The sequence below is a fragment of the Sceloporus undulatus genome, chromosome 2 (assembly GCF_019175285.1).
Source record: "Sceloporus undulatus isolate JIND9_A2432 ecotype Alabama chromosome 2, SceUnd_v1.1, whole genome shotgun sequence".
In the NCBI taxonomy this organism is placed as follows: domain Eukaryota; kingdom Metazoa; phylum Chordata; class Lepidosauria; order Squamata; family Phrynosomatidae; genus Sceloporus; species Sceloporus undulatus.
In genome coordinates this window covers 278051940-278077012 of record NC_056523.1, presented here as the reverse complement: position 1 = coordinate 278077012, position 25073 = coordinate 278051940, and the positions used below count along the sequence as shown (strand labels likewise).

Here is a 25073-nt window from a genome sequence, read left to right as displayed (position 1 = left end):
TCTCAAGGACTAAATTCCCACACAGGAGTCTGTCTAGGGCTGCATCCACACTGCAGAAGTAATGTAGTCTGACAACACTTTAACTCATTGAGCCATGGTTCAGTGCTATGGAATTCTGGAGTTACCGGGATTCCACAGCATTGGGCCATGGCAGTTAAAGTGGTGTCAAACTGCATTATTTGTGCAGTGTAGTTGCAGCTTATATCTAGAGTTTTCCAGGGAAGGCCTTTCTATCCAGTCCACCACCCCCACAGGTAAATCAGATGGAAATACAGGGAGACAGACTTCTAAGTAGTTGTTCTCATGCTTTGGAACTCCCTAGAGAGGCTAAAATGATCCCCTCTTTGCTGTCCTCCTATCAGCATGTGAAGGATAAGGATGATAATAAGGATGATGACAATGATGATGATGTGACAGGTTTTTTGAACTGAAGGTTGTTAAGGAAGAGGCTTTCAGGAGGGTGTTGTATTATTTTAAATGTTGTTAAATTGTTTTAATTTTTCCTAGGCAGGCTAGACCCCACAATGTCCTTCTAGTGGCAGGCAAATACTTTTTTGTTTTAACAGGCCCTTGGGTAATAACTGATGATCTCTTTTGATTCTATTTATAATTCAATGATATTTCAACTTTTGAAGCTCAGGGTTGGAGAGGAAAGTCAGGATATAAACAAATAAACAAATAGATAAAATAAGGGAAAGAACTAAATATTGGGTTCATAGGTAACTACAAATATCCTTACTACAATCTTTTTTAAAACTGAGTGTGTGTCTAACCTACAGACTAAAAATGGGAAATGGTCACAGAAAATGTTACATATCTACCCAGAAGTGTTTTTTTTTGGGGGGGGGGGGGGGAAGAGAAAGGAATCATTTTACATCCTATATTTTCCTATAGGGTATTATTCATACACAACATGTGCATTGAAAATTTCCAGAGGGCTAACCATGTCTTCCAATAGTAACAAAATATTGAAGGGTCATATAGCACCTTCAAAACAATCATTTATTATAGTAGAAGGTCTTGTGGATTAGAACCAATTTACCAGATCCATGAAATGCAAACTGTAGAGTCAAAATACATAAAAAGTACTTTAAAATACTTTTAAAAGTATTTTTATTCCCATTTGATCTCATCATTTACCAATTTTTCTTCTACTGATATGCATGCTGCAGCAACATACATATGTACCTGCCAACACAGAACAATACTTCATGCATCTAATGAAGTAGATTATGTACCACAAAAGCATAATGAAAATATAGTAAAACTTGATGAACAGGGAAATGTGTTGGTGAAGATTTGAAATCTTGGCTATGTTCATGGTTACCATGAAACTACTCTCCCGAATTTCATTTTGCTTAACTATATTATTAAGGGAGGGGTCATTTTTACATATTTTCAAAGGCTAGCTACTTATCACACATCTGCAAGTTTTACAACTTTATAGGAGGGGGAAAACCCTGTATTGTTATAACATGTATTTGGAGCTTTTGGGGAGGAGGACATACCTTTACATTATCTTGTCCTCCTGTCCAATGGGACAGATGCTTTCAAAGAACCCTAAAGTAGCAGTGTCCCAACTAGCCTCTCTACAATCATTTTGTGAACAACTTATCTGGTTAGTGACCGTATGAATTAGGTGGGGAGATAGGGTAGTAAAAAAGAGCAAATATATCACTAAAGAAAGGAAGAGAGGCTCTTGTTGTTAATCTTATTGCATTCACTCAGATAAGAATTTTTGACAATACTTTTTCTCAGTTTCTTTTATATTTGAATTCCCCCACTATTTCCTCCCAAATTGCAAGGTTCAAATTGTATAAGAATTCCTGAAAACAGTGGTACAGCATACATAGGGGATCTACTTGTGCTCTTCGCCTTCAAGATAAAGATACCTTCTATTCTACTGAGACAATGAAAGCTGAAAACTCCCATGCTGATAGCCTGAAATATATTTGCTGCTACAGTGAGTCAAAGGTTAGCTCCCTCCCACCTGCATTTGACTTTGCATGTTCTAGTATACGCACAAATGCACAGATAATATGATTAGAAAACAGCTTGTTCATAGAAGGCTGTAGTGTTCCCTTCTCAAGTCTCCCATGGTGCAGCACACTGACAAAGGAATAATAAAGATGCACATTAATAGGCCTTTGTAAGTTTTTTTTTGAATCCCACTTAGTGAATTTCAATGAATTTTACACTCACAGCTGTCTTATGTTAACCAAAAAACAAATGAATAAAAGGAAACTATTGTAATCATTAAAGGCCATCTTCCATAGAGACAAGATATAACAAATCTATGGTAACTTCAAAACAGTATTTTTGTCTGCTTTGTTACTAATAAAATATAATAAAGCTTCAAATCTTTATTCAAGCAAGCTATGATTGCTAGTTAGAATAATAACTAAATCTCCTTTGGAAGCATATACTGATTATGGATATAATAGATCTAAGGGGAGTCGGTATTAAGGGGCAGAACAACCTTCCTGTTAAAAGGTTATTATTTTGATAATTCAGTGTCACTGGTCAATCATATGAATCTGAGACAGAGGTGCACTTCAGTCAACAGTGTACAATTTACAAGTCACTCTCCAAACTCCATTAAGACAATACACCCTTCTGCTACAATTTAAAAATGTGCAAACTTGAATCACGATGTTTTACCCAATATTGTTTATTCACTGCATTTAACAAAGGACCCTAAACAGCAACAGTTGCTAGTTTCAGAGTACTGGTTAATGAATGTTTTAAAAGCAAAGTATACTGATTGCTTACTACTGATACATGCCAATCTCAGAGGAATCAATCCATTTCTCACACAAGTTAATAGAAATAATGTAGGTGGCCCTGTACAGAGACGAAAAGAAAGGCAAGATTAAGAGATTGAGACTTCATTTACCTCATTAGTGAGCTGAAAATAAAGCAAGTGCTGAATAGAGTTTTGTATTTTTTTAAAAAAGAGAATGGAATAGAGAATGTTAGAACCCCACAGATGCATTTGTGTCTCAAAAGCAGCGCATTAAAAGGCAGTTCTCTTTTCACACAACTTATCACTGTAACTTTCAGAATTTCAAATAATATATTTGATTTTGGTGCTGTGCTGTACTCCCATCAGATCAGAGAGGAAAAGAATAGAATACAACGTCTTTGAAAGAGAAACCTATGAGGGCCAAGACAATATTTAGGCCCACTTGTTGTAACAGCACATCATCATGAAAGTCTGAAAATTATGCAAATGTAGTGCTAGCTAGATTTAGCCTACTGAGATTAAATAAATAAATAAAACTAGGCCATGCCTTTTGAACGATCATTACTTTTGTGAGGCAATAGTGCTACCTACAGGCTCAAATGCCAAACAACATTCCTCAAGTATTTGTTATACAGATTAAACAAAAGATTTCCTAATTAGCAGACATCAAAGTATTGGCATATCAGATTATTAACTTTTTTATTAATTTTTTAAAAAATCATGTTCTGCATTTTTGTCTCACATTAGCACTGAAAGGTTTCTTATTTCCTGCTAATCCAAAATTAAACTATTTTTGCCCCATTTGCTCCTAAAGGTTTTTTTCCCTATCACATGCATTTTCTACTAGTGAGTTTCAACCCCAAGCAAGAAATCTAAAATAACTGGGCATGCACAAAACAAAAAATTTATACTTTCTCTCCAAATGTTATTTTTTTCAGACTCTTTACTAATCATGACCTATTTCTCTAATACGGACATTTTCACAAATGTCTCTTACAGCTGAGTACACCACTGAGGCAAATTCAATGAAGATGCCTGATCCTCAAAACGACAGGAAAGAAGAGATACTATTCACAATATATCCGTATTCTTGCTCCTATGAGAAGTTCCTCTAAGATCTGGCTAACTTTTAAATGCCATTTCCTATCACTGCATAAGCATTACAGGAGCAATTCCAACTTTTTTTCAAGGGGAAAGTTCATGAATACTTTCTGTAGGATTAATTTATCAAATGCGCATAATAGTATTTAAACCAAACCAAAAAACAAAACAAAAAACAACGTCCAAGGAATAATAATAATTTTTAAAATAATGAGGTATTTTATGAAAACTGTACAGATTACAGTCAGTAGCTTTTGTGTGTCCAAATGGAAAATGTATGCATTAGTACAAAATTGTACAATATTTCATAAAATTGAAAAATGTATGCATTAGTACAATACTGTACAGTATTATTATTAATATTGGTTGCTCCCCCCAACTGCACAAGTGAGATATACACCTGTTCACTAAGTTCAACATTTTATTGCACTTCTTGTTCTAACTATATGCCAGTAATGTACCACGATTGCTGTGCATATGATTTTGAAAAATTATTATAAAAAGAAAAGTACTACTGCAAATGTAAATGATTATACATACATACATACATACACACACACACACACACATTTAACAGTAATAGTTTGAAATACATATCATTGCTGTTACACATCTGAAATCTAATAAAATATACCAGCTAAGTGGAAATGCTACTGAATACATTTGTGAAAAACATTTACTTAAAAATTACCATATATTCATTTTCTCAAACTTTGAAAAAAATTGAGATGGAAAATCTCTCTATATTATAAGATTTCCCCTTTTCTGTAACAATACAAAAATAATAATAATGAAGTAGGTATAGCCCCATTAATTTGGATGTAATCATGCTGGATATTTCTAACACTAAAAGTTAACAAATTAACTGCAATTAATAAGAGCTCCATTTTGGAGCTTAACATGTGAAATAAATCCCCTTCCCCAATTTTTCACTGAATACTATATGGACTTGTTTATTCTTAGATTTGAAATTATTTTTAACGTACCTTTTAAGTCATCACAAGGCATGCGTTTGCCACAAAACACATATTTTAGAGCAAGTCACAGGCATTAAGACTGTTTGCATTAAGAGAACGAATTCATTTACAAATATGAAGTTATTAATGACAACTTACAAGTACCTGTATAAAGAATGAGAATGCAAACTACAACATTTTAAAACATAATTTTAGAATGAACAGAGATACTCTTAACATTAACAGATGCCTACATGAACTGTGAACAATTAAATTCTAAACAGAAAAAACTGTAGCATTCAGCTGAGCAAAAACCCTACAATGTTCAGACATACAATCCTGGTTCAGAGTTTTCTTCAATATGACTGAGTATTTTGCCAGCCATATTCAATCTTATATTGGATCAGATCTGTTATTTGGAGTGAGAAGACATACAAGATGAAAGTATGTCCTTGTTTCTAGTGACAAATCTTTTCACAAAATTTCTCCCTGCATGAAAAAACAAGTATTAATTTAAAAAAATAATAATAAAACAATGGCAACAACAAATAAAAGAACACCAGCTAAAATGTTTTAGTGTACAAATTTTCTGGAAGGCCCCTGATCATTGGCATTTAAAATCCATAAAAGTACAAGCACATGACTGGGAATGTCAATTATGAGACATAAGCTTGTGCAGAATTTTGTTGTAACTCCAAAAGATGGATTACTTGTCATAAACCTATAAAGCTTTGTTGGATTCAATATTTCATCTCCACCATTTGTGCTGCTATTGTGATTATTTTATTTCATATCATTTTTTAAAAAAAGGATGTCTAATTGGTGAACACTGAGTGGACAAAAAAAACCTCAACAGAATAAATAATTCCTGAATCAGATCCTTAGCTTCAGATTTAGTTTTATTCCTTTATATTTTTAACTGCAGTGAAATTTTATCTCATCCATTCTGGACAAAAAATGATTTTCAAATGCATCAACTGTATGTTGATTAAATCACACTTTAAACTTTTGCAGCAAGAATGTATAAAACAACAATATAAATATATGTAGCTTAACATTGATATAAAAAGAAAAGATCCATTCTACCAACCAGTGAGCATTGTTCACATTTTGCCTCTGATGTGAAAGGATACAGTAGATATGACAGGCAGCTATGATGCTTCCTAGGCAACAAATGTCCAATTTTACTGAAATTTAATTTAACCTGGCTCTGAATTACATTTTTACAGGCTGATCCTGTGGTTGTTTACTGGGGAAAATGACTATTGATAGGATTTACCTCCGCGTAATAGTACACAGGATTACAGTTTTAGCATTTGGTCTTAAAACTTGTTACTCAGAAGCAGATACTCCTGTTCAGTAAGATTTGTTTCTACACAAGTAAGCATGGGATTACAGGGTGATTCTTTCCCTCTTTATTTAGAAATAAGTTCCACTAAGTTTAATAGGTTTATACCCAAATGAGGAAAAATAGGATCATAGATTTTAATGTAACTGCAGAACCAAGAAAGATAGTCATTTTCCAGTTAAAGCATGGAAATCTCCATGATCTCATTTATGTTCAGTTATTTCATGCAAATTTTATTTTACATGTATTTTGTATAATTATTGGAAGAGCATTTGAACAATAAAAAGCTAAATTCCCAATCAGATAGTTGTTTCTTGATGGGATATTTTAGCTGCAACCTCAGAGGTGCTGTTCATAGTAGTAAGGGTGAATTATTTCATCCATATTCAAATATAGTTCAATGATCTCATCGATATTCAGGAATATTTCTATTTATACCCTCATTCTAGTAGTATCATCTACTTTTCATCAACAGCATTTTAAGAAAGAAACTAGGATAGATATTTCAGATACATTTCCTTTTGCTGACAATGATACTTACTATACTATTTCTTCAGTCTTCATTTTCTTAAAAACAGGATACTATGGAAAAGTCATGTATATTTTTATTAACTATTATCTGCAATTATAAAAATTAAAGGAACCATTTTATGTAAGTAAGTTAACAATCCCATGAAACAGCTAGGAAAACATTTAGCTTCAGAGATTGGCATACAATTTATCTATGGATTAAGAAAAACATGAGGATTATTACATTTTGGAAATTAAATCAGACATTTTTTGCCTCTGACAGAGTACAGCTTATGCTTGTAAACTCTTTGCCCAACTGCAGATATTAATTTACATTAATTTTTAAATTAACACTAATAATTGTGCAAATTAGAATTATGACAAAACACTACATTATGTCTAGAGGAACTCTGGCCAAAGTTTAAATAAAGCTTTTTCACCATGCTTTATGTTCAGAATAAGAGTAAATATAGCAGGAACAAGTTTGGTTTACAAATGATCAGTAACAAAGCTACAAGTGACAGGAATATTTATGCAGTAGCACATCTTAACTCTATGCATTCAAAGCTGTATTTTAAAATAATGTGGGAAATATTAAAATCGGCAAGGTATTTACTGAATGAATACATCAGAGCCATAATAGAAATGAAATCAAAGCTCAGTTTTGGGAATCATTACTTCTGTTTAGTCTTTATTGTAATTCCCGCCTAACCAAAGCACTAAATCAAAGAACCATCAGCCGATTTATTTTCAGGAAATTTGTAGTTTCACTGTGTGTATAGAATAGACAAAACTTTCCTTCTTTGAGGCCACTTTTGGGTAAATTACAAGGCAGGTATTTAATACTGAGCCTGTAACTGAAACATTTTCTCCATAATCCATGGCTCCGATAAGGCAGTCCCTTAGAAATATAATGGTTACAAATCCCTTTTATGGTTTTAACAAACTCTTATTTTACCTGCTCTGCTACATACAATGTAGAGTCTATTTGCACCTATTCAGTACTACATTACAGATAAAATTACCACAAATTTGTTTTCCTCAAAAACGCAGTGAAGCCTAATATCCCTTAGGTAACAACAGACTTGTCTTTCATTTAAAAAGAGAACCGGCATAATTTTCTCCCAGAAACAAACTACCTCCCTGACAATGGCTCTGTTCTTAAAATTCTGAATGGGATACAGCTCAATTTGCAGGTGTTCAGGTAGAAAGGTGAAAGGGTATTTGACCCTGATCAGGTAATTGTTTCTCAGGTAGGTAACTCCAGCCAGTTCAATGATATCATTCTAGTACAACTAGACAGGATGCCGGAGTTTTCAACTGCGAATTGCGTAGATACACTCAAGTGCTCAGTTGCTGAAACAGATACATATTATGAACACTCACAGTAAGGAGATATAACAAACCATTGCAGCATTAGTAAAAGAAGCAACAGTACATAAAGCAAGAACTATTTTACTAAAGAGAAATATCGCATAGTAACAGTTCAGTTGCTGCTAGTTTCACAGAGTTCTAGCTCCACAAAATAATAAAGTTTTAAGGAATTTATAAACTGCACCTAATAATATTTAACTACTAAAAGTTAGAACAGGGTTGTATAATTTAGGTATTCTGATCATTTGTTTGCTTGTTTAAACTAAACCTTTTAGTATGGAAATTCATGACTACAAAGAGGACAATTAAATTGACAAAAGGGCTTAGTGCTAAGAGTGCTGTTAATGTAGCCTTATGCTAGTTCACTGTTATCTTTTTTTAATCAATGCTGTGACATTTTTATCAATTTATCTTTGCTACACCAACACTACAGTATGAAGAGGGCAGCAACTGCCAGCTACTTCTCAATTCTTTAATCACTGTCATATTAACTGTATGTATAGTAGGTTTTCATATTACTGCTTCTTTCAAACAAAAATTAATACTCTCACACAGTATCTTATCAAGTCTTTTGGAAGTTACCAAAGTAAGTTTAAACAAGATTTATCATTTTTTATCTTTCCAATACTACTGAGCAGGTTGTGGTTTAAACTAAAGACATTTTGCTTTCCTCTACTTGGGAGAAAGGCAGGCTGGCACCCAAGGCTCCCATCAATTCTAGCTAAGGGCAACAACTCATGCTATTCCATCACAGTTCAGAAAGCTCTTCAGTGTACATGTTTTGCCTTGATCTTATGCTCAGGAAGTGGAATAGTGCAGAGAAGGAAAGTGCTGCATACAAACAGCTGAGAGTGAAGGATGGGAGTTGCACCACTCTATGGAAGGAGGGAATGGGGGTTGGGAAGGCAAATGAAATGCTTCTAGCTAAACCACCCTGGTTGGGATGATATGCAGAGAATCACTAGGATTAAACACTACAGGGACTGAAAGAGAAGAACCTATTCCCCCACCCATTATAAACGGAGAGAGAGAGTGGGGGGGGGGGGAAAGAGATGCTGCCCACACACACTGATTTCATTAAAGGAGAAAACACTGACAAACTGATAATCTTATTGCAGAGTAATATGCGTAACACACTGGCTTACCATGTATTAATTTTTATGGAACAACAAATTAGAAAGAAGCGGGAGCAAAGTTAATAATGTAGTTGAGCGTTTTTAAAAAGTGGGATACTTTTTATATAAAAGATTCATTTACTTGCTTAAACTTCCACAGGGGACAAAGACCTGTTCAAGAGAGATTCGTGACATGTAGCTTTGCTGGTGAGTCACACACATTTAAAAACTGACACTGCATGTTACCTCCACATGGGAGAATATTTATGCTTAACATCCGTGACCCTAGGTAGTGAATATGCAGGAATGAACTAATATTACTTTATCAAATGTTGCTTTTTTAGTTTTACTTTTTTACTGATGTAAAGAACAAAGTGCACTAATTAGTTATTTCTAGTTAAGGAAGGCAGGCCATTGTAATCTGAATACAGACATACCTAATCATGTTGACAGCACAGTTCTGGGGAGTTATAAAGGCTACTGTGCAGTAGACAGTAATTGCAGTTTCACTATATACCAATTCTGGCCTGTCCTTTAACAGTATCTTCACCTTTTCTGATCTAATTACTTTTAGCTTTTTTTCTAAAAACTATTATGAATGTGGATCACCACTTTTGCTTTGCAGAATAGGACATATATTCCCAGTCAGATGCACTAGTAATTATGACCTGGGGAGCTGACAAATTTCCAGCTCCCTAAAAGAAATAAAAATCAAGAAGAAAACATCTTGAGAGCTAGTTTGATAATTTTGCTATAGGATGGCCTGTGAGAATAGCTGATGTTTTTAATTGTTCTACTGTAATATGTTTGATAGGATTTTTATTTATGAGATTCCTTGGATCACTTTCTCAGAAAAAGGCAGCATAGAAACCAAATAAATAAAAATAATAGAACAGCATTTTTTTAAAAAAAAAATCATTGTAAAAAACATTTCTGAAACAAAACAAAATACCTCTATTTCAAAAGCATTATTTTAGATCATTCACCTTCTGACAATGGAAGTTAGAAAAGGTTTTCCATCTGCTTGACCATTTATTTGCAATCTTTTCCAACATTATCCAGGTTCTCCAGTTCTGCAGGCCTCCAGATTCTGTTGGACTGCAACTGCCTGTCTTGGACTGATGGAAGGCACAGGCTAACATCTACAGGCCCACACATTCCCCATGTGCGGTCCAACATGGTCAATCTGAAATTTAATCTAGGTGGAAGGATCTAGTTCAAGCCAAGAATTGTACACTCCCAATTTTAAGAAGCAAAGGAACCCATTTCCATCCTGGAGTTTTCCTCTGCTAATAGGTCAGACATAAAGGAGCAAAACAGACTGCCCCTTTGCGCCACTGTCCAGGTGGCTTCAGAGCTTGGCATTTTGATGCCGCACATTCTGAAGCTGCCCAGAAGTTGGCTTCACATGGGCCAGCTTCCAGGCGCTCCTATGGGGCGGTCTGTTTCACCCCTAAATATCCTAAAGCCACTGGATCCCACCTGATCTTGAAAGCTAAAGCTAAAGCAGGGTCAGCCCCGGTTAGTACTTGGATGGGTGACTGCCATCAGTACCAGGTGTTTCAGGCTATATTTCAGAGGAAGGAACTGGCAAAAACACCTGGAAGTTTTGCTTGCCTAAGAAAACCCTATGAAATTGATAAGGTTACTGTAAGTTGACAGGTGACTTGAAAACACACACACACTCAGCTATTTACACACTTGATGCTTCTTTTATTTCACTATAATTTTATCAACACAAAAGTAATCCTTGATTCTGAAAACAAGTCAGGTTGAAAATCAGTGGCATACATAAAAAGTGGACAGGGCCAACAAAGCTGCATTTGACAAGAGCAACGAGTAGTAGAGCCTGAAAAGGAAGATGAAAATGACATGTGCTTTTAATTTGTATTTTAAAGATGTTCTGAAGCATTCCCATTAGGAAGGTAACTATAACCTTCATATGCAACAGAGGGAGGATAGATTTGAGGGGGAAACCCAATGTGTCTCCTCCCTCACCCCCCATTTGCCATTTCGAAAAAGAAAACACAATAATTTGTATTCCTAAAAAGACAATACAGGAAATTTCTCTACCCTATCTCAATAAATACTACCTCCTGGGGGTGGAGAGAGATTTAGATCAGGAAAACATGCTTATTCTGCAACTGCAAGTTTATGGGGCACAACAAAACAGATGAGTTTCATTCATTGTTTCAGTAACAGAATATATCCCCATGTCTTTCTTTTCTTATCCCCACTTCAGTAGGTGTCTGTGATACAGCATGAGAGGTTGGTGCTCAGACTGAAAAATCCCAGTGGGGATGACCAAGATGTTGAAGTGTGTTGAAATAGTTCTTCTAATCCTGCCATTAAATATTAAATATCTGTACATAAATCTAATAATTTGCCATCCATGTCAGGTAACAGGTATACAACACAGCGAATGAAAAAGAGGAAAAATTTGGGCCCCTGTGCAATGCACTTGCAGGATCCAGGTACAAAACAGAAGGATTATTGCATATTTTATGTGTTATCCTTAAGGACAAATTCAGAAGCATCTGTGGACCACTGGGCACTCAACTACTGATACAAAATATTTTATTTATTTATTTATTTAATATGCATGCCACCTTTCTCTCACTGTGAGGCCCAAGAAGATTCCCAGAGGGAGTTAATTGAAAAAACTTCACAATAAAAATTTAAAAATAATTAAAATCCTCACATAAAACAATATAAAATCATTTGAAAGACATACAGAAGTTTAAAAAGATAAATAAAACATTCCAATAAGAAACTTTCCTTTTTATACATTAAAAGGTTGTTTAAACAAAAAGGTATTTGCCTGCTGATGAATGGAAGGCAGGGAAGGGGCAGCCTAGTCTCCCATAGCCGGGAGTTCCAGAGAGTGGGAACAGCCACTGAGAAGGCTCTCATATCCTAACGAAGTGAATCTGTGATGGAAGCAGGACTGAGAGAAAACATTCCCCTGAAGATCTTAGACCTCTGGCAGGTTCATATGGAGACAAACAGTCTTTCAGACAGTATGGACCTAAGTCATATAGGGCTTTATAGGTCATGATCAGCACTTTGAATTGTGCCAGGAAACAAACTGGTAGCCAATGACTGGTCCTGGTCAACAGCATTTTGCACCTGCTGAAGTTTCCAAACAGTTTCCAAAGGCAGCACTATACAAAATGTGTTACAGCAGTCAAAACAGGATGTAATCAATGCATATGTCACCATAGCCAGATTTGATGTCTCAAGGAGTGGGTGAAGCTGGTACACTAGTTTTACCTGTTCAAATGCACTCCTGGCCATTGCTGACACTTGGGCATGCAGGCTCAGAGTTAAGTCTAGGAGAACACCCAAGCTTTGAGCCTAAGATTTCAAGGGGAGGATAACTCCATCTAGCACAGCCAGATGCCCTATTTCCTGCACTGCTTTTCAGTTGACCAGGAGCATCTCCATCTGAATTAAGTTTCAATTTGTTTGTCCTCATCCAGTCCATTACTGCCAACAGAATGGCAGTAAATACCAAGACAGACAAAATATTCAGTACCAGTTGAATACCAAGACAGTATCATTGGAATGAGAGGTGTGGGGGGGGGGAGGCATCAGCATATTGGTGAGTCAACACCACAAAATTTCAGATGACTTATAATAATAATAAATAATCAAATTTTTATTTGTGTTTCCCCGCCTCTCCCAATTGGATTGAAGCGGGTTACAGACTAATAAAATCACAGTACATACAATTAAAATTCTCTAACCAATTATGAAGATTAAATCCAACATATTAACTAATGGTTAAGAATAACCATACAATACACATACAGTACAATCGGCAAACAAGCAGAAGTTTCATGTAGATATTAAAGAGCATGGGGAACAAAACAGAACCCTGAGGGAGTCCACAAGCCAATGATGAAGGCATCAAACTGGAGTCCCCCAGAACCACCTTCTGAGCTCAGCTTCAGAAATTGAAACATATATAATAATACAGGACAAGCAGGCACCAAGATTACATCCACTGGAGCAGTCTCAATTATAGCATCCAAGCAATTGTGTCTGCAAAGTGTCTTTTAAATTTGTCACAGCAAAATGTCAAGTGGTCTTTACTTTCTTCTTGTGGGCCAGAGTATAAAAGGCTTCCCACCATTCAAGAGAGGTCTGCCATATGTCACTGTGCAGAGGCAATGGTGGCAGAGAAGTATAATTTATTTGCTGCCATCACTGCCACAGCATAGGCCTTCCATTGAACTCTAGGCCATGTTTGATCAGACAAGATCCGAGTGGCATCACTGTGGGGTACGGTGGTGCAGCCCACAATGGGTGACACCCCAGAAGGGGTGACACCCAGTTGGGTCCTCCCCTTGTGCTCCTCCTACACAACATCTCCATGTGCAATCCTACCCCCCACCCTGCATCGTCCTATCCCGTCCTGCCAATTTACTCATCAGTAAAATGGCACCCATCATTTAAGGAAAATGCCCAGAGTACCGCCCTCCCTGCCAAGCACCAGTCTACTCATGAGTAAAATGATGCTCGGTAGCAAGGTGAGGGGGCATGCCCTTTTGGCCCTTCCCCAGAGGCCCTGCCCCCTGCATCTAGTGTCACCCAGTGCAGGATGTCACTGCTCTAGTCTCATTCCCACTCATTTCATCACTACAAAAACCCTAGTGAACCAGGGGGCTTGCTTGGCTTCACTCTGTGTTAGAGAACACTTAGGGGCAATGATGTCCACCATCCTGGCCACTTCCCTATTCCAGAAATCAGCCAGAGTTTCAACAGGATCACTTGCCAAGGAAACAGGAAACTCCCCAATGCCGCCAGAAACCCATATGGATCCATATGCCTCCTGGGCCTCCCACCCCTGCAGAGGATCCAAATCCCAGTAAGTCTAAACCCCAGAATAAAACAGTATGGCAAACCATCTTCTCCAGCATACATACTGGAATCCAAATAATAATCTGCATTTCTACATGTACATGAGTTTATGTGCATAACCAACCACACCATCTGGCTCCTCTTTCCCCACAGTGTATATCCTTTTATAGGAGTCCCTGACTCAGAAGCAGATTTTCATGAAACACAAGAAATGGCAGTGGGAAATGGGCCTGGAAATGCTGTAGTGAATATATTAAATATAATATACAAGACTGTGGAGTCCATTGAGTAATGAAGTTGTATTCTGTGTGATTTCATTAGATTCATATAGTACACCACCGTAAACAGATGGTGAAAAAAACCTATGTTTTCATAGAGAAAACAGATATATGTCATTTGCACCACATTCCAGAAGCCATTGACCTTGTTTCAAATACTGTGTCTGTTCACCAGAAACAAAGAATTCTGAAAACAAAATTAATATAGAAATGCAATTCTTAAATAACACACAAAAAGAAAAAAAGCAAAGCAAAGGAATCAGATTTTGCATGAATTCCTTTCTTTACTACCAATGTACCACTGAAATGAAGCTGTACACTTAGACAAAGTAATTATATTTATTGACTAGCCACTGTGCCTGTTGCAATGTCAACATAAAATTGTACATTTTGAGGACAAATTGATAACTGCTTATAATGTATAAGCAAAAGCTGTTAGCTCCAAAAATCCTTAAATATAAAACATTCTTGAAACTCATGCTTAAAAATAATTTGGCCTTGTCCAGATGCTTCAAAAGAATTGAGGAACAGTCAAAAGGAAAAAGGGACCTATAAAAAATTTCTGTATTGATGTGCCAAGATTTTTCTGTTAATAAGAAACATATACTGTCAAGCCCGCAGTTCAGGATGCAACTTCATCTAAAAATATTAGCTTTATCTCTATATCAGCCATTTATATTTTTCTATTAACCATCTTAAAAGGAACATAAATATGTATTTAAAATAGGCCGAATAAATCTGAAAACTAAAGAAAGACAGCAACAAACAGAGAAGTGCCTAAGACTGTTTTTAAAATAAGACTTTTTCAAAGGATTTTCCAGAAGCTGAAATAGAAAGAAGAGGAATCTATAACCTTCCCAACTTCACTGAAAAAACTGAAAAGTGTTTATAATTTTCCCAGATTAAAAATTCTTCTTATTATTATTATTATTATTAACAATATTTAAATAGTCAAACTGGCAATTCAAATGCTTTACTGAAGTCATTTGGGAACATCTCCTGCTTTTGAACACTACTTCTTTCCTTACAGGTTTGTGGTCAATGCTTCAGCAAAAATTATTCATGTTCCCCCTTTAATTATTGTGTTAGGAACTGTACAGTGCAAGCTAAAGGTACATTTGATAATGTACATCTCAAACTTTTCATTAAAGAACCAAAATTCAAATTGTACCTTTTTGTGCTCTCTGACATTTTTGTTTGGCATTTTCATTAATTTTGTGACAAACATAAACGTAGCTGAAATGTTAGCTGATCAATACTTTGTCTCTTTCTTGAAGCACTAGAACACATTTCCCCAAAGACCACACAGCAATATAGGAATTAAATGTGTAAAATACCAAATGTTAATGTTAACACAGCAGCACATACTGTATAACAACTGAAAAGGCTAAAACAATTCAAATAGACAAATGGCACCACAAATTATCCACAATCATATTTAAAGATTAAAGTTTGTCCTGCAAAATAATTCATTGACTCATGTTGAAGTCTGTCCTTTTACTGAGAGCTTAGTTATCCAATTATTTTTCTGCTCATTACAGCAAGTTGGCAGTACATGAAAGAGGTTGCGCACATTCTCTTCCCTCCTGCCCTATATCGTCTTGCACTCCCTCACACTCCCCAACATCCAGAAATAAATGAATGACTGGTTAAGAGCCTAAAGAAAATTAAACCCAACTAGAGCAAATTTCCGTATATACATCAGATTATTCCAAACACCATCTTTGCAATTTGTTAATTTCCATGCATTTGTTATGGTATGAAAATAAGAATATTTGAAAACTGTCACTTCATGCTAAAAGAACATACAAGGGATTCATACTACTTCATTTAAATAGGAACACAGAAATTGTAGTGCATTTACAAAACAGTCCCACAGAGGGGTTTTTTTTGCTGGATAAAGGTGTGGTGAAATTTTTACAGATCCCCCTTTTCCCACACTGTGCCCAGGACCACCTCGCTCACTATTCTCAAAGGTCTCTCAACCCACCAGAGCAGATTTTCAAAGGAATAAAATGTTCACAGGATCATCTAATTTATAGAGTTTCACTTTATGCAGTTCTGGACCCAGGCCTATGTCATTTAACACAGTCATCTGCATTTGATCATTTAGCCAGCATATGCTTGAATTCCATGACTAAATTGTATTTAAACAACATATGTGACTTAAGATTCAATCCTACAGTTCATTAATGCACCAGAAACTTTCCTGAAGAAAGCTATTTTCAGAACTGCAACAAAACAAAAACAAAAACAAAAACAAAAGTATCCACTAAGGTCCTTTGACAGTACTACAGGTTGCTGAGGTCTGGATTTATGACAAGACTTAGGCAAAACTCTTGGGTATAAACAGCCAAGTATCAGCTGTCTCTGTCAAAAGACTCTGAAACCAATCAATAATCTACAGTGTAGATTCTACACCAACAAGGTGTCAGTCTAAAGATCATGGCATACAACGATGAAGGTATTTTAATTTCTTTAAAGCTGTCGGTAGTTCTTTCATAGGACCCTTTGCTGTCTAGACCAATACAGCCTAACACATGTATGACATCAGAGTCAATGGAAGGCAGATAGGCTGTGATAGCTCTGGCTGGCATGCCACACTGTGGCAGATTACTTTGTAGTTGCAAAAAAAGGCAGATCAGGCAAAGAGATCAAGGAGGAAGATGTTATGGTAAAATTAAGAGTTCATTGCACTGAGGACTCTTGGCTTGTCATTTCTGGAGCAACAATACCTGTGAAAGGACAGGCAGCATCTAGGAAGTGACAGTGTATTCATTATATTTACTGCAACTGAGGGACGAAGAAAAAAAATTCCATTAACAGTTTCCAGACATTGGATAACATTTTAAAGGCTACAGGTTAACCGTGAAGATATACGGAAGCAAAAAACAAACAAACAAAACAAAACAAAACAAAACAAAAACAAAACCAATAAATAGAAAAATGAGTGAGAAGAAAAAGTACTACGTATTTTACTTTCTTGCCAAGCAGAGATATACTCTACAGTGTGGGCAGCAACTCAGCTCTGGCACTTTGGGAAAAAACAGAGAGATGGAGAATACTTTTGAAGTGCCAAGAATGATTTTCTCGCTTAAACAAAAACAACAGACTTTTAAAATGTGTACAAAACTCAGTAAGAACCATAAATAAAATTCTGCACGACAGAGCAAAGGTATCTCTAGTTCAGCATCCTGTTTCCTAAATGGCCAATTATTTTTCAGCAAGAAGTCAAATAGCCCTCTTCCATTGTTGTACCCCAGCAACTGATGCCTCTGATTCTTAAGGTAATACAGAGCTATCATGAATGTTATCATGTGCAGAATAAAAAATATTACTATATCAACATCTGTGTTCCCATTATCAAGTCACATATGTTTCCATATTGCAGTACCAGAGAAGCAGTTGTTCCTACTTCTTTGTGGTCACTTACTATGTCATCCAAAACATTTGAACCCAGGAAACCATATAGGAGATACCCCAACCAGCATATCCTTTCCACATGCAAAACCATCATGGCAAATCATTAAAACATGGTCCCGCCCACACAATTTCTCAAATACAATAGTTATCAGACCACACAGTTATATTGTTGGAAATCAACCACATAAAAGCAACACTAATTATTACACCTCATCCTCTAAAACTGTATTTACAGGCATAACAATTCATCAAGTTGTCTGTAGTGTCATCGTTATGTATACTAGTATTAAAACAATTCTTTGTCAGTGAAACAAGCTGCCATATTTTGATTGCTTTCATTTCTTAGGATGCTTTTTTCAGAGCTTAAAACTTGTCAGTGCTCACAAGGAAGCTAATATGATGCTAACTGGAACAAGTGTCAGAAATTATACCAACTGTTGGATAGGATGGATTATATTTTATTTATTTGGTTACGATGGGACATGTTGCAGAGAAAAGAGCTCAGGATTGACTTGGCAGTTAGAACATTTTAATACAAACTTTAAATACAAAACTGAGAATGCATTTGTCTCTCTTTTAGTGAAGATATATGCAAGGGCCTTCTCAACCTGTTACCAGGTGATAGAGTGCCCTTTTCAGGGAAGTTATGTTAACCCACTTGTTATTTTCCTTCCACTGGCAAGCAAAGAACTTTTTATTGTTATTTCAAGCTTTGGAGAGGATGTCTCACGTTTTTATAATTTATTTTTAATCTGGTTGCTGTAATCCCTGCGAGGCGGGATTACAACCAGATAAAATGCAATAGAAAAACAATACAGTTACAGTCAACCACAATATTTCCAGCAAAGACCCTAACCCTCCCATAATACAATAATAAAATTAACAGTTAAATTTTTCATCTAATCATATTCAGTAAACTGGAGCATTGAAGTGGGTGGGGCTATTTTATACAGAGTCAGATGGGAAGGCCCGCTAGAAGAGATCCGTCTTAATTGCTTTCTTGAAAGCATCTAAGGTAGTAATAAGACGGATCTCCTCCAGCAAGTCGTTCTACAGAAATAAAGATCCTCTGGGAAGTTGTCGCTAGTCTAGTCTTCTGTAATTGAAGTAAATTCTTTCCAGAGATTCTGAGAGTGCAGGACGGACTATATAGGAGAGCCATTCCTGCAAGTAACCTGTGTCCAAGCCATGTAGGGCTTTAAAGGTAATAACCAACACCTTGTACTGCGCCCAGAACAATATATTTAATATAACAACAACAACCTGTTGTGTTTAGTTTGATCTGTATTTTAATCAAGTTTTCAAATCATGTTTTCAGCTGTCTTAAGTCCCAAGAGAAAAATAGGATAAAAAGTAAGTAAGTAAATAAATAAATAAGAAACTGGTTGCATCCAATTTCCTGGTTCTGATGCATAGAGTATTTTGGAGGATGCCAACTCTAGATGCACACCAGTTTCAAAAGGAGTACTGGTTCTCTTACTAAGTCTTAAACTACATCTTGTTTACTGATTAACAGATTTTGTTCTTTCAGATAAAATTGTGACCTGATGCTGATTCTATTCGTAACTATTTTTACATAAACTTATCAATAACATGAGGCATAAAATACCATACCACAAAAGCAGCAAGACTCCTCGGTGGTGAATCCCAGTCAAAGCAACTGTTTATGTAGTAGGCAGCATTTATGAGAACCATAACACAACGTTTCATACGCATAAAGTTTCTTAGAAGAAGCTGAAGGAAAGAAAGGGTAGCATATGTTAGTCTGATTTTTGCATTTTTGGTATGAACACTGGTTGGAATGTATTTTAACTTAAACATTGTGCCCAAGGGAACTAAATTACAATCTGCGTAGTGGAAAAAAGGAGAAATGTCTACATAGGTATTTATCATCAAGACTGTCAGTAGTTGCATCAAATGCAGGCTTGTAGTACAGTTGTCCTTCTGCATGCATTTGACATTGGAGAATTTGATTATTCATGAGTGTCATGCCACATGCACGCACATACCCCTTCCTCCTCCCTCCCAGGATTTTACCCTTAGGATGGGGGGAAGCTCAGGAGGAATGGAGCAGCTTGGAAAGGTGTGTGTGTGCTGCTCTCCCCCTCCTCAATGCCTCAGTGACTTCGGGTAAGCTCTCTGAGGCATCAGAGGAGGGGTGAGAGGAGCATGAGCGCAATTCCTCTGCCTCCCTTCCAATGCCTCAGAGAGCTCAGGCATCAGAAAGAAGGCAGGGGACTTGTGTGCGTGTTTCCCTTGCACCCCTGCCACCCTTGAAGGGCTTGAGACAGGCTTCTCCCAAGGCTTTCCAGGGCGACTGGGGCCAGAGAAAGGAAGCACTCCATTCCTCAAACCCCTGTCACCCTGGGAGGCTTTTCCCAAAGCTTTCAAAGGTTGCAGCAGCCAGGGGGAAGGAAGAGCAATTCTCCCAGCTCCCTTCCGATGCCTCAAACAGCTGAGGCAAGCTCTCTGAGGCATTGGCAAGGAGGTGGGGGACTCTCATGCACGTTTCTCTCCCCCCTCCTATGATGCATCAGAGAGCTTGCTTGAGCTCTCTGAGTCACCAGAGGAGGGGCAAGAGCAGTGTGCATGAGTCCCCCAGCTTCCTTTGGGTGCCTCAGAGAGCTCAGGCAAGCTCTCTGAGGCATCAAGGAAGGGAGAGAGAAGTGTGCATGCACTTCTCTTCAAACCCTCCCTGCTGCCCTGTAAGTGGTCCAGCTGACCAGTTACAGGGCAGCAGGAAGAAGAAAGCGCTTCTCTTCTATCCCTGCTCCCTGCTGCCCTGTAACTGGGGGGAGGGATTATTCATGATTTTTCAATATTTGCAGGGGTCCTTCAACCCTAACCCCCATGAATGTGGAAGGACGACTGTACTTTATTGCACAATACAAAAATAATTCAAGTATCAATATAGTTGTGCATAACAATAAATTTTATTTCCAAATATTTGAAACCATGCTTTAGGTACTATGATTAGGAGATTTATCAACTTAATTTCTAATAACTGGAATTAACAAAGTCATCTTAGCCATTTTTTATTAGTATGAATAGATTTGAGAAAGTATATAATTCTGATTAACCTTTCTGAGGCCATCTTATTCACATTTCTCTACTGAAGCTGTAACAGTACAATATAGTAAATAAACCATTTCCCAAAAATGATGCCCTCCAGATATTTTGAACTACAACCACCATCGGCACAAACAATTGGCAGTGCTAGCTAGGACTGATGGGGAATGTATCCAAACATCTGAGGAAAACCACATTGTGGAGGAATCTATAACCTGAATAGAAATAATGTCCATCTCTTTAATGAACCATAATGATTTGCAACCAGGAGCTGGGAAAAGTTAACCTATAAGGTTCATACATTTCATTGCATTAATTTCTAAGGAGAGGTTGATGAGAATGATAACATCTGGAATAAAATACTGTGGCTTAAATCAAATTGTTATTCTTAACTGGAGATACTGTACTCAATGGAATTTACACAACTGTTGACATATGATTGGATTTCACTTATTTGCTACATTTTAAAAACAGTTTTGCTCACTTTTGCTAATTGTAATATCATCTTGTTCTTTATTGAAAAGCACTTAGTGTTTCATAGAATAACTATATTAAAATACTGAACAGCACACAACTAAGCTCCTGCAAAGGAGGATGATTTAAAATTTCATTAACATTAGACAGCAAACAGAAAACACTATCAGTAAGTTTGTTAGGTTTATTCTACAAGTTAATTCAACTGAGAGCTTTCAATGGAATTGCACTTTTGAAATAGTCACCACTATTCCAAAGATTATTTTACAAGTTACTTGAAATGAAAAGATTCAGTAGAATTGTGCTTTTGACTACTTTACTATTAACTAAAAACTACGACAGACATTAAGCAGTAAATATATGTGAAAAGAAAAATCTTGAAATATATAAGTCATATAATTATTTTTTGTTGTTTCTGTCATCTTAATGTAACTTCTAATAAGAACACAGAATCAGAACTAAGAGAACAAAAGCCTTTTACATTCCTTAATCCACACAATATGACTGTTCCTCCAGGGTCAAAGTTAGCTGCAAAAATGTATGCTAGACTAAGTTTACAACCACCTGTATTATAACCTGATACATAGGGGCAGATTGGTGACTTTTCCCTGGGTTCACAATGAACATAAATTCTGGCAGGAAGAGCTGATGCAATTCACATCTATGTTCTTTTTGTCTTTGAAATTTTCAAAGAGGATTTTTTTTTGTAGCCGTGAAGGGGTTATTGATACCTGTTACTTTCTTTGCTATCCAGTCTAAAACTATTGCAGGGCTGCTCTAGATTTCAATTCTTGTCTAAGTTTTTACCTGTTTAGAAATTCTGTTCTCTTCTTCAATATACTTCTGTTCTTTAGGCATTAGTGTGCGTATGCTGGCTTTCACCTATATGTCAAAATATCATCATCTTTAGGGATTCATATGTACATCATTTAGAATCATCATTAAAACATTTCAAAATCATAAGATCAAGAGTATGAGACAGAAATGTAAGGCAAAGAAACTCATGCTTGCGTATACATTAGCAACAGCACTAAAGTGAAAAAGTGTGGGCGTCTCAGCCAGTGACAGAAGAGCGTTTTGCAGCATGCATCAAGGTTTAGAGAAAATGAGGAATGACAGAAATTCTCTACAAATCAGGAACAAAAGCTTTCATGAAACTGAACTCTTTAGCAGTACAAAAAAGCCAAAGTTAAGACTTACAGCATTAAAAATCACATCTATTTCAAGATAGATGACCCCCTTTGTTGGCCCTGTCAGCTGCTTGTTTTTCAAGACGTAGGCTTTCTGTTCACCATTTTGAATCTGCAGGAAAAGGACATGACAGCCGTCTGTCTCCCGGTCTCCAATGAATACACTCCCTCTGTGACCTTTGACCCCCAGCTGCTGAAACTGACAGAGAACCCAAAACAACTGTGGCAATTCTGACAAGTACCTGTTCATTACCAGGACCAAGTCTGTCAGGAAAAATTAACTATCATGGGATTCAACATGGCTGAGAATTGAGTATGTTAAATTTTTTTAGTATTCTTATTATAGACTTTGGTTGAGAAATGACAGACAGTTGTTGGGTTTTCCCCCTTTGACTACAGAAACACACAGAGTAGAGCATAATAATAATAATAATAATAATAATAATAATGGAAGAAATCTTACAGACAACAGTGGTATAGCCACTTTGCCCAGGAAGTCAGCACTCCGATCTCGATCTTCATCATAAACTGTCACTTCAAGAACTGAGTGAATATCCTTAATATTGCTTGGAAATTGGTGGGACAAAAAAAAAAAAAAAAAAGGAAAGGAAAAGTCATGTAACAGAATGGGGAATAAGTCAAGTATACAGATTTCCAGATACTGTACGAAATAAGAAAAGAGACTTAAAAGTATAGGCAAAACCAACTCCTGCATATTCTTCCCATGCCTTTACCCCTTCCTTCCTATTTACCTTCATTAATCCTTATTTCAGAGAAATAGTTTGAATGTGGAAAAGGATTCAGTGGGTCAGAGAAAGGGGGAAAAGTCATTTGGGGATTTCTGACCTATATATCAAGGTCATGAGAGGTATACTGTGAAAGAAAACCCACACTATTTTCAATCTGAAATCAGCAGCTCCCCTTTTCTGGATTTAAAGTTAAAGTTTGATGCATGAGGCCATAATTTTCAAATCCGTATGCAGAAGAGCCAGAGTTCAGTTATTTGAGTAGTACCTGGAAGGATAGTTAGGATTTGGTAAGGTTCCCAGACCAATTTTAAAAAATGTATTGATACTAAGGTTAGAAAGTTTGTCATCTTGACCAGGTAGCTACATAGCACTGATGAGACTATCTCAAAGTACATTCAGAATTTGAATAGCATTCATTCATAAGATGATGTCAAATGGCAATGAAATATTTAGTTTAACTTATGAAACTTGAGCAATTTATCTTTATCTTGATAGCTTTGAAAGGACTAGTGAGACCTAAAAGTAAACTGAGAAAGCAACACATTAAGACTTACAAGGTGAAGATTTTGTTCCACTCAGGGTTAAGATTCTTGTATACTGTGTGGGTCAACAGTCTATCATTGTTCAACTCAACTACACAAAAGGGATCACTTTTACCTAAAAGGAGACCAATGAAAAATACTCATAAATACTTAGTAACTGCAAATTATCTTTGCATCCTATGTAACTTGAAAGCATTCTGTAAATCTAAAATAGTTTTGTGTGTTTCATTGCCAGTTTTGCAACTGAGAAAAGATGTACAACATTTTTACAGTTTCAAGTACTGATCAAGTAACTGTTTTGATTATTAGAAAATTCAGGAAGCAGGGACCAACAATATGTTTATGGCTAATTTTGACTGTAAACATTCAAGAATTTAATACAATATTACATAATTTAGAAAGCAAAGGGTTTAATCTAAGAAAAATTAAATATGGATGTGCTAGAGAAAACATGGCATTATGGCACCAAGGTGGGAAATGGAGGCACAGGCTGGGGCTGTTGGTGGGAAAGAAGTCTGTAGCATGCATGGTTAGTGGGAGAGTGATGATATTCATTTTCCCCCCCACTTTAACAGGACTCCTGCACTCCTAACCCCCATGAACTAACCAGTTCACAGAGTATTGGTGAGGTATTCATTTGTTTGACAATTACTGTAATTCACTATATAGGGAAAGCTGTCTATGAGTCTCTTCTTTTAAACAGCAGTATTGATTCAGGAGCCACTACAGGTTAATCCATTTATTATTAACTTAAATAATCATATGTTATTGGTTTTAATTTATAGTTAGTTATAGTTAGTTAATTAGTATATGAACGTATATGAACAAAAGGTAAAAACTATTTAGCTTCAACATGATGAAGTCATTAACTATCTGTAGGGACATACATTCTGATTAAAAATGACTCCATATATCAAGTTTGAATACAAAAATTCAGAGCTGATTACTTTGCTTCAAAGTAACAGTGTTGACAAACCCCATCTACTTCACAAGACACAGTTACTTTACTTTATACTACACTGACACCCCTGTTATTCTGTACAATTTCCTCGTAAAAAAATAAAGATCTGTTCTCACCTCACCCCATGGGATACATTCATGTATCAGCACTTAACACAGCAATTACTCTTGACCTGCTTATGACAAGACTCTTTTTCTTTTCTTTTTTGGCACTTAGACTTAGAGATCCATGTGACAGCAGGTTATATTTTATATTCCAACTACGCCTCCGAGGAGCTCATGGCAGCATCCACATAATTCTTTCTCCCATCCAACCCCAATCAGCAGCAACTTTTTCATTACCACAACCCCACTGGGTTAAAAAAAGATGTA

At 36.4% G+C, this 25073-nt stretch overlaps 1 protein-coding gene across 1 annotated transcript in view; it reads right to left on the bottom strand.

Moving 5' to 3' along the window:
• The window catches only part of MCTP1 (multiple C2 and transmembrane domain containing 1), a 268422-nt gene that overhangs the window by 81609 nt on the left and 161740 nt on the right, over positions 1–25073 (bottom strand). Inside the window, exons 10-14 of the mRNA XM_042454215.1 lie at positions 23754–23856; positions 22914–23016; positions 22461–22562; positions 22068–22142; positions 19332–19451 (exon numbers count right to left, since the gene is read on the bottom strand). Coding sequence (XP_042310149.1) covers positions 19332–19451; positions 22068–22142; positions 22461–22562; positions 22914–23016; positions 23754–23856 — 503 coding nt within the window. The remainder of the gene's footprint in view (positions 1–19331; positions 19452–22067; positions 22143–22460; positions 22563–22913; positions 23017–23753; positions 23857–25073) is intronic.